Source organism: Dipteris shenzhenensis, chromosome 32 (genome assembly GCF_047967505.1).
Source record: "Dipteris shenzhenensis isolate YYH24624 ecotype China chromosome 32, Dip_SZ_1.0, whole genome shotgun sequence".
Classification (NCBI taxonomy): domain Eukaryota; kingdom Viridiplantae; phylum Streptophyta; class Polypodiopsida; order Gleicheniales; family Dipteridaceae; genus Dipteris; species Dipteris shenzhenensis.
In genome coordinates this window covers 43,882,673-43,901,022 of record NC_141627.1, presented here as the reverse complement: position 1 = coordinate 43,901,022, position 18,350 = coordinate 43,882,673, and the positions used below count along the sequence as shown (strand labels likewise).

General features: G+C 44.4%; 1 protein-coding gene across 1 annotated transcript in view; it reads left to right on the top strand.

The window, feature by feature from the left end:
• LOC147880810 (putative oxidoreductase At1g06690, chloroplastic) overlaps positions 1 to 18,350 on the top strand; it is a 118,537-nt gene that overhangs the window by 55,697 nt on the left and 44,490 nt on the right. Inside the window, exon 3 of the mRNA XM_087370668.1 lies at positions 2,276 to 2,457. Within this exon, the coding sequence (XP_087226794.1) occupies positions 2,276 to 2,457 (182 nt within the window). The remainder of the gene's footprint in view (positions 1 to 2,275; positions 2,458 to 18,350) is intronic.

Genomic DNA, 18,350 nt, shown 5'->3' with positions numbered 1-18,350 from the left:
TGGAATTTGAAGATAGCTACAAGAGGAGTACATGCATAGAAAAAAGAATGTTGGGTGGTTTGAAGGCTCTATACAGCCTCCAAAATAAGTGCAGGAAGACATATGGAACTGGGAAATGAGAAAGTTTCTATGCACCATGCTTGTGCAAACAATGGTCCTCTATGGATGCCTAGTTTGGGCATCTGAACTCTCTAGAACTTACTGGAGAAGAATCGAGACATTACATAAACGCTTTCTCATAGGAGAACTAGGGGTGAGAGTATAGACACCCTGCCCCATCCTATTGGCTGAGGCTGTTATGACACCGCTCGAAGGGAAAACACTATACCAATACAGGACCTACCTCAATAAGCTTGAGAAGATGGATGGAAGCAGGATACCACACAAAGCCATGGAGAGCACAAAGACCATTGATGGCACAGTGAGAGAATGAAATGGATGGAGTCATGGCCATAACAGTTGCTGATCTACTAGGCGATACATGTGAAATCAAGAATTGATGTAGACAATGCTACAGAAACTATGGCAACCCGGGGGCAAAAATGCATTTTAACAAACATGAAATTAATCTAATGGACATCTATGAAATGCAAAATTACCTCAGGGAGGATATATCAATGTTCAAAAGGCATTTAATATGCAAAATAAGAACCGGCTCACATGATCTAGAGGTGGAGAGGGGCAGGTGGACAAGATCCAGGATCCCAAGAGATGTAAGAATTTGCAAAATCTGCCCAACAGGGGAGGCAGAAAATAAGCAGCATGTGCTCTTAAAATATTGAGCCTATGCACATGTCAGAGAAAAATATAGGGACAGCAGGAACAATCTGAAAACACTATTGGGGCCAACAGCCAAAGAGTTGGGAAGCTACCTAAAGGAAGTCTCGGAACACCGCAGCAAAGTCCTCGAGCTAGCGCCTGACTTAACTAAACAAGTAGTCACAGCACCAGCCAGCTTTGTAAGAATTTCTTTCACTGGATGTAAAAGACCACTAGTAGTCAATAGTGGTCACCATAGATCCTGAAGGGTTTCAAGAGGACTGTAATACAATCACATCATATCATCTCTCTCTCTCTCTCTCTCTCTCTCTCTCTCTCTCTCTCTCTCTCTCTCTCAGCATTTGTCTTTCTTATTTTTTGCTTGTTATCTTCCTTTTTGGTATGGAAGTTTTTGTTGTTTGGGTTGCAGTTTAAAAGCTTAGTAAGTATTGGGTTACCCAAGAGATTTCAGAATCTTTTGAAACCCAGATGGCTCTTTATGCTTGGGAAGTGATGAGAACATAAGCATAGCTTTGCTTACTAAGTTATTTTTATTAAATTTTTCTCATTTCCTCTTTATTTTCTTTAAAGTCTCTCACAACCCATCTTCTTTCCTTGGTTCTTTATATGTTTTATAAGAAAACTTTAATTTGTAAGATTGGATATATCTAGTCTTATTGAAGGTATATATATATATTCCTTCATTTTTAGAACTTTTACTATTCCGGTGATCATTGTGAGTTGATAAAACAAAACCAGAATAAAAGAACATTGTTAGGTCAATTACGCTAACTGTATACTTCTGGGATGGGGACAACTGTCTTTTAAGGAAGTAAAGGTCTTTATTGTGTTCAAAGGCGTGAATATCAATGGATTATATTGTATCAAGTAATTAGTACAGTTTTGGGCTCAAGCTGTTACATAGAAGCAACATAAATTTTGGATAATGCTCTTTTGAATTCCATTAATCTGGATAACTTCAAATCTTCAAACTGGTATTTCGGGTTAAATGCTATGTAACACCATGCTCTATGCACAGTAAAATTGTTAGAAAGGAAGAGATGATAAACTGGTAGTTTACACGTGTTTTTTGATCACTGATTGTTGTGGCAGTAAAGACTTATTTCACAATCTGAATTTCATTCTTGCTTTGTATTCTCTGTCACATGGGGACAATCTGGCCAGTACCAAAGCGTAAATATTAATTAGTTTCCAGAAAAATGGACCCCTCTGTTGAAGGATGTCGACAAATTCACAAGGAGAGTTCTGATGCGGGTCTACCTGTAATAGGACACTTTGATGTTCTTCCGCTGTGGTGATAGGACATGTGTTAAGTCATGCCTGAGTCTGCAGATTGTAAACTCCAATTTTTAAAGTATAAGCATCCATGCAATGCATTTAAGATATGGTACCTCTGGATAACTATTTAAAATTCTTCATGCACATTCACCAAAACCAATTTACCAGACTGAATCTAATTTATTACAGATTCTCATTTTAGTCCATGTAAATGCAGGTGAATCAGAACGTTTGCTGGGAAAGTTTTTAAAGAAGGTACCTATTGAGAAGAGGCAGAGGATAGTAATAGCAACAAAGTACACTCCACTTCCATGGCATTTCAACTGCCGTAAACAACTCTTAAATTCTATGAGGCACAGCTTGGAGCGCCTTGGAATGGAGAAAGTGGATCTTATGCAGGTATTATTAACATTACAGGATGTTATCATCCTTTGGTGTAGCAGTAGTGGACTTCACTCAGTCTGCTGTAAACAAATCTGAAGTAATCTTCATGAAAATGGTCTATTATCAAAGCTAAAAGTCTTAGCTCACAAATCCCACACAAGTGTCATTGCAGATCATTCCACTCTGTTTATAGGGACATGGTATAAGTCTGCTTGACCCCGATATTTTTACTAGAGAGCAACTATTGCTATCTATGGGTTCCCATAGATTCTGCAGTTGGCGGACTGGAATATATTGTGGTACTGAATGAAAGGCGTTTCTTAAAGCAACAAAACATCTTAAAGCAACGGAACAGCAATACAATTTCTGCTTGCAGTGGTTTGCATCCTCTATGAACTGAGTGTATGATCTAGGGCGAATGATTCTGCCTACACATTGCCTGCTTTGATGACCTCAACCTGTGGTCCTCACCATGTGGTTTGCATCTTCTATGAGAAGAGTGCTTGATCCATCATGAAATGCTTTTGCCTGAATCTTATCTGCCTAATGCCCTCAATTCATGGCCTCAGCACATGTGATTATCCTAGCCTGTCCTAAACAATTTAGCCATGGTCTGACCTATCACCATGGTCCTGTAGATGAATGGGATAGTGGAGACCTTAGACTCATGGATGGGATGAACGAAATTTACCTGACCAAGAGGCCTCAGCATTTAAGCTTTTGTGACGAAACAGAAAATGATGAAGTTTGAACGTCAAGTTTGTAAAATCTTTGTTTATTGCCTCATATAAGTTTTAGACATGCTTGGCCCAAATTGCAGGAGCCAAAATGGCCACTAACTATACCAGGAGGCAGTGCATTCAATGTTTCACCTGTCGAGCAAGAACAGGCATTTCTTTCTCTTGACCGTCCTAATGCATGCTGTCTTGTTTATAGGCCCAAGGGCCTGCCCAAAAAACCGACCCAGCAGGCTACATGTGGCCGACCCAAACAGGCCAACCAGCCCTCTGCCTGCCCCGACCTGGTCTGCTGCTTCATAATTGCCCCTTAGGGGCTCTCAAAACTAGGGCCGACTGGCCCACTTTCACGTGCAGGGACCGGCCTATAAGTAGGCCTGGTTGGCTGGCTATACCCAGCCCAACCAGCCTGTCTAACCAGGCTGACTCCTGCCAATAGACCCTCGCCATGCTGTGCCATGTGTGCTGCTCTAGATCCGCCTCGTCCAGACCAAATCCATGCCTCGTATGCCCCACCATCTTCTTGTACATAGGTGCCATCTATTGCAGCCTCATCGCCTTTCTCTGGAGCTCCATCCAACCACTGCCCTGCTCCTGGACATGCCTTTGCCAGTCGCCTACTCCACAGTGCTGATCCATGCTCCCGGAAGGCTTTAGGTATTTTCCCAAACCCTAGGTTCACCTCCCCCAATGCTCTCCTCATATGGTGGCTTACAAACGGGGAGGTGACCTAACCATTTCCAACACCCCCTCTTACCGACCCATCCTGGCCCAACACCAATACGTCGATGACGATACTCCAGTAGCTCCCGTGTCGTAGCCCTCTGGAAAGGTCCGATGTTGTCATAGTCCTCTGGTTTTTCAACCAGTGGCTCTTGCTCCGCCAGGTCTGGTTTCGCTTTGCACACCAGTCTGGTACACAGGTCCATCTTTGGTAGCACCTAATGGTACCACCACCTCCAGTCATGAGCCCGCCTTTGAACTCAAGATGTGAAGGTACCAGTATCCTCCACCTATCCCCCTCATGATGGGTGAACAGCCTGAAGTTCTCCAGGCACCAAGCTCTCAGGGTCTGTTTCAACCCGTCCTCCATCTGGCTAGGTCTGCAACAAATTACCATAAGCGAGACATCATATCCAAGGTACAAGCACAAATCCAATTTACCTGGACCGTTAGGCTCCAACGATGGTTCGGTTTGACTTTGAGTCTCCAGGTCCTGTCGAAGAATCCCCCTCCGTTGTAGGAACCCCAGGCAAGCACCCAAATGATTCCAGGTACTCGTCGCTATCCATCACCTTCACAAAGGATTGTGACTCCTCTTCTGACAATTCCTCAATGTCTGATATCGTGATAGTAACACCGGGGTCCATGTATCTGATCTCTGCAGCACACGGGGTGGCCACCAAGAAAAGTTCTCCTATTGCCACTTGAGCTGACTCGCCTGACTCTGAGCAGGCACCCTTCTTCTTTTTGCAATATTTCACAAAATGTCTTGGCTTATCATAGTAGAAGCACTTCTTCTCTTTCTCTCTCTTCTTCTTGTTGTCTTCATTTGAAGAGTCCGCTCTATCATCAATTTTGGGCTTGCCTTCACCAGGCTTACCCTTTCCCTTGCCTTTGCTCTTGTCCTGAGCTATGAGGGTCGTGTCATCCTTGTTCTTACCATCGTACTTCTTTTCTCGAGTCTTTTGCTGTAGCAGCAGTGGAACCAGCTCCTCGAAAGTCACCGCCGGCGCCGCCCTGTGCCCCACAGTCATCGTAGTCACAAAACTACTGTAGCTTCGGGGAGCATTCCCAACGCCATCCTAGTCGAGCTCGTCCTTTGACCAACTGCCGCGAGTTGATCCCGCACCACCTTCATCTTGGTGATATATTCCTTAACCGATTCCCCTTCATCCATACTCATGCTAAACAGCTCCCGTCTCGAGGTCCAACATTCTCGCCTCATTGTCGAGCTCGTACATATCTCTCAAAGTCGTCCAGGCCTTGTAAGAAGTATCGGCCATCTGAATATGTAGTGGCAGCACCGCGTCCGCCGTCATACCCACAATGATAGCCAAGGCTTCCACGTCCTGGACATGCCATGCTCTCACTAAACTATAGGTGTTGTCACCGTCGCTAAGGTTGATGTGGCTGGAGTAGTCACGGTGGCCCGAGGTATGAACTCCGTCCCCATTGCAATTCCCCTCGATTCCCTCAACACGAAGTGGCTTTGGACCTTCATCTTCCACAAGGAGTAGTTGGTCCCATCGAGCTTTTGCCTATCTCCTCATAGTTTGGGATCTCGTATCTATTGGCCACCATGATAATGAACTGAAATAGGAAAAGGGTTAGAGTGTCTTACACGTGTCTAAAATTGAGTCTCCCATCTTGGTACAATACTTCAGCCTCCGTCAACTAATTTCTCCGAGCAATGAATGAAGGTCGTCCTTCAGCAAGGTCCTTGCCTTCAAGCTCCACTCCCCGAGAACTTTTGTCAGGGCTCTGATACCATGTTAGAAAAGTGGACCTCTCTCACACAGAGGGTATCCTGCATGCAGCGGAAGACTGATAGTCAGCCCAGGAATTACACGCGGAAGTGTTCACTATGGAACCAATGCTTCACCAAGTGTGTTTTCTTCACAACATTTATGTGTATGTGCAGGCTCGGGGGGTGCACTACGAAGAAATTGTATGTATCACATGCGTTCAAGGGGTATTAAAAAAACCCCTCAACTAAAAATTTTCCACAAATAAAAACACCCCTCTTTACTTATGAAATAAGTGATTTTTTTTAAAAGTTGTATTAAAAAACCCCTCCTATTATTGTAATCTTGTTAAAGTATTTCAAAAAGTTGAATTAAAATACCCCTCCTTCTAAATGCATGTGGTAAACTAAATTTTTTTGAGGTGGTCATGCTTCGAACCTCGAAGACTAGCTAAGACATACACTATCAAAGAAGTGTTGGTGAATTGAAAAGAAAGAGTAGAGTGGACACAAACTCAGAATACTTGCATTATAGAATGAAGAAGAGTGAGGTCCTTATGTAGGCACCTCATACATGCTCACTGACATCACTGATGACTTCAGAGCTCCACAATCATCTCCTCAATCTGCTTCGAGATTCTCTCAATCATCCTATGTGGCTTTCCACCACCTAACTGTGCTTGTGGGCACCTAACTGTGCCTCTAGCACTCACACATAGAAACCAAGGTGTGCCTGAGGCATACATCTTGAGATATCCCATCAAACCCCCCCTCAAGGGAATGCCTCAAGCTATGTCAAGGATACAGCTAGCACAAGGTGTTCATGCCATCTCATGGTGGTCATGGATCTATCAATGGCTAGGATCTTAAGCTAGCAAGGGTTCCCATGGGTGTAAGGTAAACAAAAAGGGATACAAAAAGACCTTCCAATGGTTATCTCCCCTGCATGTACATGCACACAATGTCTGCAGGAGGTACCATGGAGCAAAACATACACATGGCCTACATCATAAGGGGACCAGAGGTGTTTACAAAACACACAAAACACAATAGTTTATTTCATTCATTTTGGAGGACTATCTAGGCTGAGTACCTTGACATAAAAAGAGAGATCTGGAGCATACATAGAGATGATTTAAAATGCATAATCTTCAAAGGATGCCTCATCTTGTGGAGGCTCATCAACTGAAAGTAGATTTGCATTTACTGTCTTTGCTTTGGCTCTGCAAAACTTCTCATGATGGTTGTTTTTGCCACAGTGTTTGCATGGATTGATTTTGAAGCAATCCTTTGAAAGGTGATTTGTCTTTCCATAGTGATTGCAAGGTGTAAACTTGCCCTTCTGGATTTTTACAGCATAAACAGTGTCATTGCCTTTCCTGAGCTCCATATGCCTTTCTTCTTCTTGGAGAGCAGAGATAATACCTTCAAGATTAGGATTAGGAAGATTTTTCAAAGTGGTAACTATATGATCATAATCTTTAGGCATACTCTTAAGTAACACTGCCATATGCACTAGAAACAAAGCAACGCTAGAGAAAAAATCCAAAATCATTAAGAACATGTATTCACGCTTAGCATGATGCCCAACCATAAGAGTGATGCCTAACCTTAAGAGTCGTAGCTCACACCAACAATGACTGGGCCTAAAAAAAAGCAAAGAAACTCCTAAGCACCACCAATTGAGGAAAAAATGTTAGTAACTAAGATGGACAATTCCGGCAAATGACTAAACAAAAGTAACTAGACAATGCTCAGAGACAAATATAGAAGAAACACTTTATATTTCCGTCCGTTCACAAACTGGACAAGATATGCCTAGCACGTCTAGAAGTCTGAGCCCGTGTGCTCCACTGAGCGTATGTAGACTCTCTGCCAAAGGATCCCTCCACCTTGCTATCTGGAAGCCGGCAACATCCTCTACTCCACTGTGTCCTGGAGCTGACTCATATGTATAGAAGTCTGTGACGCATCGCTGTGCTCGGTCAGCCTCCATGTCCTATGGTCTAGCCGCCTCCTGGTGCTCTCTAATCTATTGCAAGAGTGTCACCCTGTGCCGGCGCATCTCCATCGGATAGAGCCCAATGGTCATGGAAATGGATCAGTCGTGATAGTGGCCCAAAGCCACTCCCTTCCAGGTAGAGACAGTGGTAGCATCCCCGTATCTCATAACAGGTTGTGCAAGTATAGAGAAAATGCTCCTCTGTCTCAACTACCCCTAACGTACATAGCTTGCAAATCCTCTGCTCTCTGGGTATACGTGCAGCTCTTCCTACCTCAATCCTCAGCTGACGGGACAAAACGTGCATCGGTCTAATATCAATCCTCAGTGCATGTGAGACTCCTGTGTCCTCGAGGTATTGGGGTCTAATGATCAATCCCTCCTCCGACACTCTCAGAAAATGGTCGCGATAGAACTGGCTCTTGGTGGGGAACTTCTGGTCCCCTCCCCACCGAGATGTGTGGAGCTGGAGGAGATCTAAGCGTATGATACAATTGATCTCATCTTGTGGGATTGACTCAGGGGGCGCATCCATGCTGTCCGCAACCCTTGCATGATTTTCTCTTTAAATAGGACGGAATTTATTGCAGCAACTTCAAATCAACTACAGACAACAACAACTGTAGGAGAGAGAATTTGAACTGAAGGAGAGAAGGAAGGCAATGATTTCACTCAGCAATCAATTTGTAGGTGGAGGAGAGGAAGGGAGAGAGAGACAAGAGCATGCCATAGCAGGGGCTAGAAATAAGGGCTGCCCCCCCCCCTCCTGCCCCCCCTTCCCACCCGAAGCTCTTTATTACAATAGAAAACTGTTACAAGTGGCTACAGGGGAGCATGAATCTGATACGAGCCGAGTTCCGATACAAAGAGCTTAGAAAATCTGTAAGTTATAGGGGGGAGCCATGCTATTTTTGGCTTTACCCTAAAAGCTGGAGTTTTCAGCTAGTAAAAGCTGTCTTTTTACAAGAAAAGGCGCCCAAAAGCTGGAATTCGTGTTTTGCTCCATGTGGCCCCTTCCTAAAGCTGGTCATCCACCTTGGCACACTTTTCCCCTTAAATCAAGGGACTTTTTGCACTCTACAAGGTCCTATAGCAAATAAAACAATATCCAACACATTCTAACCCGTTATAGCTTAGCTAAGGCATGCATTCTAGTTCTTGGACTAATCCTAGTCCCTTCTGGGCATCCCCATGATGCACATTAACCAATACAAACCAAGGAAAAGAAACTTGCTCTAGTTAAGTAAATTCCACTTTCTTTGACCAGAGTCAATAATAAACACATTTCTGCTTATTTCTTGGGATAAGTACACTTCCATGATAGTCCTATATGCAGGCCTCCATGGGCCATAAGCATAGAAAAAGAATAAAATCTTTCTCAAGCAAAGGCTAGTCTATAGACAAGACCAAAGTCTAGTGAGGACCTCATGAGACACCTATTGCTCCAGCTAGTGTCGCTCTTATGAAGGGCGCCAAAAAAGCATCCAACTGTAACTGTCTACCAATGTGGGTGGTGTAGAAAAAGTTAAGCACCTCTATTGTTTGTTGTGAAAGCCCAATCTAGGATGGCCAAAACCTTTTGCCAAGATTCCTTTGCACCTCTCCAGCCTACCCTCACACAACCATAAGTGTCACTGAGAGCACTTCTCTCCATATAAAAAGTTTTGGAGTCAATGGCCCATCTCTATGCTAGACGACCAACCACTCCGATCCTCTCCCTCTCCACCTTCAGCTCCACTCCACCTCCGCTCCTACTTCCTTGCTTAGGCCTCTTGCCCTGCTCCACGTCCAAGTGCGCTCCACCTTTGCTCCAGCTCCGCCAATTGCCCACTCAGGCCTCATTCAAGCCCTGCTCCATCTCCACCTCCACACTAACTTACTCACTCAGGCTTCCAGACCCGCTCCACCTCTAGCTCCGCTCTACCTTTACTCCAACTCCCCAACCTCCAGCCCTTCTCTACCTCAACCAGCTCCCCTACTCCACCTCAGCTCCAGGTGCCTCACTCAAGACTCTCCCCTCGTCCTCCTCATCGTGGCTTTGGGCTGGACCCCTAGCCCAACTCAGGGGTTAACCTATAGCTAGGGGGTATTGCAGCTCACGCCATTAAGAAGCAGAAGAAGATGCAAGCTACCCTTGCCACCTTGACTCGAACAAACATACTCTCCTATATAGTCGTCACCTCTGCCCCAACACCCACCCCCTATGCAATGACTTACCAGAGACGGTGAGCAAGCTTCCAGGTGCCTTACGTCCACAAGAACAAGGTCTACTTTTACAACAAGATCTTAGAAAGGTCAAGCTTTGACTCACACCCTTGGAGTGGAAAGTCTTTGACATGGAGCATAATGGAAAGCAAGATGTTTTCCATGATGTAATCAAGTGCGAAGCTATCCTACGGCTTAGAGGATACTACAGTGCTCTCTATCTACAGTTTTGTCTTTGCCAAAGTAGCAGAAGCTACAAATGCCATGAAATAATCATAGAGGTTCTTCGTGCGCTCCTATAGAGATGCTGTACCCACTTCCACCTAGAGCTCTTATGTAAAGGTAAATAGTCCCAGAGATCAGTTTGGTTTTTTGCAGACTTTAAAAGACCTTTCTTGCTTTCTTTCTTTCTTAGGATTGTGGCCAGGATGCGAAGGATGCAGTGAATCTTCATCCAGGGCATGGCAGCATGGATGACAGAGGGAGACACACTTTTGTTCTTTGTGGACTTTAATAGACCTTTCTTTCTTTCTTTCTTAGAATTGTGGCCAGGATTGAAGAATGCAGTGACTCATCAACTAGGGCACGATAGCATGGCTAACTGAGGGGTCACATACTTTCCCATTGAGATGATCTCTCTAGCCTACAAGATTGATGGGCTGAATGTCATCCGCTAGGCCGTTCAGGACTCAATCCCGCCGTACTAGTAGAGGTCAAGCGTTTGCCAGAGGATATCACATGGGAGATAAGATCGCTAGCATCTTGCCTAAAACATATGGGTAGCGTGTTGTAGCTAAGCGAGGGGGGAGCAGTCGATAAGGTCTACAACTACCCTTGTCAATAACGGGCCTAGTATCATGTATACCATGTGTGAGGCACCTTCTACATTTCATGGATCATGGAATCTGCTAGTTGTATATCTTCCACCTTGGCTATTGGCGTGTGCTTTCAGGATAGCCCATGCATTGAACTGGCATTTTGAGAGGCTTGCTGCTTGGTAAGCGCTATATTGGTTTTTCTCAAAGTTTCTAATAGATAATTGTTTCATTTGGGGGAAAAAAGATGTTGATCGGAAGTCCAAGGATATAGTGAAGCCTTGAACTTTTAAATCATACATTTGGATAGGATTGATGTAGAGGTTGAAAATGGATCTATGAGTTAGGCCATATTCATCAACTACCAAGGACCATCCAGCAGACATATCATGAAGTCTGTACAAAAGGATAATCTTTTCTTTGCAAGCACCTCCTTAGTGAAACCTTGAAAGTTCAAATCATACATTTGGATAGGATTGATGTAGAGGTAGAGAATGAGGCCATACTATGCAAGTACCAAGGACCATCCAGCAGATATATCATGAATGCTGTACCAAAGGAGAATTTTTTCTATGCAAGCACCTCCTTGGTAAACATAATAACTTGTTCTTTAGAGAGGGATAAGTAAAGCGTGATGATGCAATCTTGAAGGATCAAGTTGTTGGGTGTTGGAAGCAATGGAAGCTCAAAAATGGAAGCACAATGGAGAAAAACGAGATGCTGTAATAGATTGCTGCAAAACTTAAGTGTGGAGGCTCAAGGGAGAGCCAACATAACAAAACCCTAGGGCTAATTGCCCTAACTGGACTAAGTGTCCTAACTGACCTAGATGGTACATAAACTAATTGTACCAGTAGTCCTAACTGACTATAACTAGGCCTACAAGGCTTATACCAAGGTATAAGTGGCATCTATGGATAGCCCATGAGATAGCCTACAAACCCCCCTTCATGGTATGGGTTGAAGTATCCTGGACATGGCTTAGGATACCTAAATATCTAGTGTCATGGTTGCACATGTTCGTCTTGTAGGATATAGCAACCTATGGCTCTACAGAGTACAACAGATCAAGTTACAAAAGGTACTAAGTTTAAAGCTTGCCGAAAAGCCTCAAACTTAGGTTGAGGTAGAGCCTTCGTAAAAAGATATGCCAAGTTGTCTTTAGTGGGAACATAAGACAACTCAATATCACTTGCTGATAATCGCTCTCTAACATAGTGATAGTGAACTTCAATGTGCTTTGTGTGAGCATGGAAAACTGGATTCTGTGCGACAGCCAAAGCACTCTGACTATCAGTGAAGATGACAGTAGGAGCAGTCTGACATGCACAAAGATCTGCAGGTAGCTTCCGAAGTCAAACACACTCCAATGTAGCTGTAAAAGCCGCTCTGTACTCAGCTTCACAGCTAGAAGTAGCAACTGTACTCTGCTTCTTGCTGAACCAAGAAACACATGAAGTACCAAGCATAAAACAGTTGCCACTATGTGACACACGAGTGTCAGAATAACCAGGCCAATCACTATCAGTGAACCCATGCATGACAAGTGAAGTATCAGCCCCATAAAGAAGGCCTAAATGCTGAGTGCCCTTAAGATATCTGAAAACACGCTTCACGGCATGCCAATGGTGCATAGATGGGCTGTGCATATATCTGCTCACCTGTGAGACAGCATACTGTAGATCAGGTCTCGTATGGCATAGGTAAATCAAACAACCAACTGCCTGCTGATCGAGAGTGACATCACATGTATCGCTGCCATCCTCAGAAGAGAAGTGAAAACCAATCTCTAATGGTGTGGATACTGGCTTGCAATCCTCAAACTGAAAACGCTGCAAAAGCTGTCCAATGTACTTGGATTGTGACATTAAAATGCCCCCCTCACTGCTACCAAATTGAATGCTCAGATAGTAGTGCAGAAGACCAAGAACAGACATAGCAAATGTCTGCTGCAAATCAACTTTAAAATCTGCAATTTGTTGAGCATGTGTCCCAGTTACAAGCATGTCATTCACATAAAGGACTAAAATCAGCAAATCTGTCCCACGCTTGCGGATGTAAAGGGTAGCCTCTGTAGGGCTGTTTTGAAAGCCAAGTGTGAGCAAATGAGAATGAATTCTCGAATACCAAGCCCGAGGTGCGTGCTTCAATCCATAGAGGGCCTTTTTCAAGCGGCATACCTTGCTTTCAGAACCTTCAACCTCAAAGCCAGGAGGTTGGGAAACATAGACCTCTTCCTGCAAATGCCCATGAAGGAAAGCTGAATATCAAGCTGATGTATCTGCCAACGAAAGTGGGCAGCAAAGGCAATAACAATGCGAATGGTAGTGATCCTAGAAGTGGGAGCAAAAGTCTCCTCAAAGTCAATGCCATGTTGCTAAGCATAGCCCTTAGCAACAAGAAGGGCTTTGTAACGGTCCACTGAACCATCAGCTTTCCGTTTGATCTTGTAAACCCACTTAGTTCCAATGGCATTCTCGCCATAAGGCAAATCACACAACTCCCAAGTGTCATTCTGATGGATAGAATCCAATTCAACTTGCATGGTCTTCATCCAACGATCATTCTAAAAGGCATCTTGATGACATAATGGCTCTTCATTGCATGCTGTAGCAACCCAGGCATAAGCAACAAAACTAGCATGCTCTTTCCGGACAGCTGCTCTCGTATGGGCTGGCAGAGGAGTGTCTTGTTTGCTGTCTTTTAATGTGTCAAGGAGCCAACAGGGAACCTTTTTAGGTTCCTGAATTTCTGCTCTTTCCTGGTCAAGAGCCTGGTGCAAATGATCTTGATCAATGATAGGCATATCAGGCTGAATTTCTGCATGCACATGGGGCTATAAATGACCAACAGATGGAGGAGGGACAACCTCAGATGGAACATCATCCCGAGCATCGGATGGAAACAAAGGCATCAAGCTGTCAAATATGTCTGGGGCATCAACAACGGGCTGTTTTTGACAGTCCAGCAAAGGCATAGTGGAAGATTCATCACACACAACATCCCAACTGACAAAACACTTGCCCGTGCGGAGCTGATATAGCTTATATCCCCTGCTCTCAGAACTATACCCAAGAAAAATGCATTTAACAGCTTTATCATCCAACTTAGTGCGTCTCTGTGAAGGCACATGAGCATAAGCTAAGCATCCAAAAGTCCACAAGTGGGAAGTGCGAGGCTTACGACCCGTCCAAGCCTCATAAGATGTGATAGTCTGCAATGCCTTTGTAGGACATCTATTCAAGATGTAATTTGCACACATGACTGCTTCCAACCACAACTCATTAGGCAAATGTTTGCCTTTGAACATGCATCTGGCCATTTCCATCGTCGATCTATTCTTCCGCTCAGCCATAGGATTCTGTTGAAGAGTATAAGGCACCGTGCATCGATGATTAATGCCACGGGAAGCCAAAAAAACAGCAAACTCCTTCGACATGTATTCACCCCCCCTGTCTGTATTAATGTGAGCAATGTGCAGCCCACTCTCATTCTCAGCCAAGGCAATAAAGTGCTTGAAGCATGAAGAAACATCAGACTTGGATTTCAATGCGAAAATCCAAGTGCACTTGGTGAAATCATCAATAAAAGTAACAAAATAGTAGAACCCCCCAAGAGCTGTAACCCTCATGGATCCACAAACATCACTATGAACTAGATAAAGCTTACGTGAAGCACCAACTATCCCATCCTTGGGAAACGCAGCACGGTGCATCTTACCAAGTAAGCATGGAAGATCCACAACCATATCTTCCTTATATAACTTCACCAGGGCTCCAAAATTGAGGTATCCAAACCTCTCATGCCACAAATGAGTATCTGCCATGGTAGAATCAATAGCAAAAGCATGTGCATCGGCAAGTGCATCATCATCATCTGAACATCTGTCATAAGCATCAAGTCTGTAAAGACCGCTAGACAATGTGCCAGTCAAAACCAGGGTAGAGGCATGTGTAACATCATACACTGTATGCCTCACACCATAAAAAATAACCTGAAAGCCACATGTAGCAATGGCTGAAATAGAAATGAGGTTTTTACGAATGCCTGGAACATAAAGCACATGCTCTAGAGTGACAATACCACAAGAGACAGAAGTAAGAGCAACTTGCCCAATACCTTTCACAGTATATGATGCATTATTGGCACATATGACACCGCCCCCCTTAGATGTAAGCTCCAATGAGCTGAATAACTTTCCGCAGGAAGTGATGTGCTTGCTAGTACCACTATCAAAGAACTAGGCATCATGAACATCTGAAACTGCCATACAAGCATCATGAACATCAGGATTATACTGACATGTAACCAAGAAAGCCCAATAGTGGTCTTGTGCGAAATTAGCGGACTCATGTCCATCTTTACACTAGAAGAACCAGATACTGCAAGACCAGACTCTTTCTTTTTCTTTTCAGATGCTATGCGCTTCCTGCATTTAGAAATATCATGCCCAGGTTTCTTGCAATAGTTACATCTCTTCTTCTTTTTGTTATCCCCTGAAGAAGAGGCACCATGTGAATGATCAGCATGGGAATGAGAGGGCTTTCCAGCTGAAACCTTGCCTTTACCTTTGTGTTTATGATGGGTAGCAAATGCTTGATCACTAGCCATACTAGCATTGCGATTCACACGACTTTGCTTCTCCTGAAGAAGAAGAGCAACAAGCTGGTCAAATGAGAAATGATTGGCATCACCCCCTGCAACCAACCTCAATGTAGTAGCAAAGCCTTGATATGAATCAGGCAACCCATCAAGGGTATTAGAAACCAGCTTAGAATCAGGCATAGTCTTATCAATGTTGGCCAACTGCTCTTTCAAATCCTTCACATTAGTGAGATAGGCATCCATGTTACCACCCTCATCAAGCTTTAAATCTTTCAATTGCCTGCGGAGATAGGCAACCCTCGCCTCATTCTGCACCTGATACAAAGATGCAAGCTGATCCCATGCTTGCTTAGCTGTCTTGCAAGACCGAATATGAGGGATAATAACTCGTTTCACTGAAAGAGCAATCAAGGCATGTGCTGAAACCTTGCCTTTACCTTTGTGTTTATGACGGGTAGCAAATGCTTGATCACTAGCCATACTAGCATTGCGATTCACACGACTTTGCTTCTCCTGAAGAAGAAGAGCAACAAGCTGGTCAAATGAGAAATGATTGGCATCACCCCCTGCAACCAACCTCAATGTAGTAGCAAAGCCTTGATATGAATCAGGAAACCCATCAAGGGTATTAGAAACCAGCTGAGAATCAGGCATAGTCTTATCAATGTTGGCCAACTGCTCTTTCAAATCCTTCACATTAGTGAGATAGGCATCTATGTTACCACCCTCATCAAGCTTTAAATCTTTCAATTGCCAGCGGAGATAGGCAACCCTCGCCTCATTCGGCACCTGATACAAAGATGCAAGCTGATCCCATGCTTGCTTAGCTGTCTTGCAAGACCGAATATGAGGGATAATAACTCGTTTCAGTGAAAGAGCAATCAAGGCATGTGCTGAAACCTTGCCTTTACCTTTGTGTTTATGATGGGCAGCAAATGCTTGATCACTAGCCATAGTAGCATTGCGATTCACACGACTTTGCTCCTCCTGAAGAAGAAGAGCAACAAGCTGGTCAAATGAGAAATGATTGGCATTTGGCACGCAGCTCAAGGCAGCTTCGAAATGTTGGCAAATTCGAGAAATGACTGGCGCGCACCCCAAGGCAGCCTGTACTACAGTGAATGTATTGAAATTCTGACAAACCAGACAGAAGTATGGAATTTTTTGACAGAGGTATGGATTTCCGTACAATTTCTGACAGATGTACGGATTTTCGTACACATTCTGACGCATGTACGGATTTTCGTACAATCTTTTACGCATGTACTTTTTTTAAACCCTTTTTTTCCCCTCTCTTTTTGGTTGATAGGTTCGGAATTCCGTACAGATGCTGTAAATGCTTGCGTGTGGTCGTTTTTGCTACAGCAGGCTGGAAAATGCACCGAAAAACAGTTCCCTTCGCGAGAGTTGCTCCAAAGTGCGGTCTTCTTTTTTTTGCCGAAAAAACAGTGCTAATTATATTACTTCGAGAGCAAGATACAAAAGGTCAGCTTGTAGCTGACGGGCTGCGTTCACAAATCGGACACAGCCCTAAAAGGTAACAGAAAATAAATCACTCTCTCACGGAGGGATAAGGCGAGTGTGAATGAACAGCCATCGGGGTGGTGAGTAGCGCCACCGAAGGCCCTGCGGAGTCTGCTCGAAGAAGAGGCCCTGTGTGTCCCAAGCTCGGAGGAAGCGTCTCCGCTTCTCCCGGCCGGCCCAGGAATCTCCCTGAATCTGGTCCCACTGGCCTCTGAGGGTATGAATAATCTCGCTCCAAATCTCCGTCATGATCTGGGCAGTCGATAAGGAGGTGCCACCGAGGATCTGCGCGCAACGCGAGGTCCAAATGTGCCACCCTGCGATGCTGCTAATAATCTCCCAGACTGGCTGCCTCTCCTGAACTCCTGTATCAGCCTCTGCTAGGTGCTGCGGGATACCCTCGAGCGGCCCCCACGTCCCCTGTGTGATAAGGAAAGTGGGGTCCTGCTGGCATGCCTCGAATAAGTGATGAAGACCAGGTGCGGTGCTGCACCAACCCAAAGTGCAGTCTTCTCACGACAAAATGAGGTTTTTCGTGACAGAAGTGCTTGGAAAGGTCTCAAACACTTGTGGGAGTGTGAAAACCAGCAAGACCAGCAAGAATGAGAGCTCCAGAGGCTGCCAAACAGCTTGGGAGAGCTGTCAATGGCTAAGGGAATGGATTCCCCACCTGCTCTGATACCACTGTTGGGTGTTGGAAGCAATGGAAGCTCAAAAATGGAAGCACAATGGAGAAAAACGAGATGCTATAATAGATTGCTGCAAAACTGAAGTGTGGAGGCTCAAGGGAGAGCCAACATAACAAAACCCTAGGGCTAACTGTCCTAACTGGACTAAGTGTCCTAACTGACCTAGATGGTACATAAACTAACTGTACCAATAGTCCTAACTGACTATAACTAGGCCTACAAGGCTCATACCAAGGGATAAGTGGCATCTATGGATAGCCCATGAGATAGCCTGCACAAGTTAAGACTCCTACAACCATTTTGTGGTATGGGGAGGGGGGATTGTTGGGCTTATGCTTGCCATGGATAGGATAGTGCCCTCATGGGAATGGGTTGTAAATGAGTTGAGATGAATTCTAGCTCAGTGAGAGTCTAGGGTTTTTGAGATGATGGTGCAAATATAAATATTTTGCACCGTACAAGTGGCAGTATGCCACTTGTCGCTCTAGGCCTTTGTCTAGCTCCAGTGTTTAAGGTTTCCTACAAAACCATTTCAACATTGGTGTGCAATTCATTCTAGCTTCTAAAGCTTTCTCCAATGGTGGTATATGTTCTCTCCCTGCTCTAATAAACAGACAGTCCCTTCCATTTTGGCCCGGAAGCTTCTCATTTGGGTCCTTGGAGCTCAAGATAGATATCTTCAAAGATTCATGTTTTTTTGAGAATGATTTGTAGGCTTACATAAGAGAAGAACAGTGGGAAAGATCTAAGAGTGACGGGGAGTAGTCGACATCTCAAGGAGATCTTCAATGATTCTTTGCTATGTACTTCACACTGTCTTGAAGGAAGTTTCTTTCATCATAGCAGTACACAAAATCCAATACT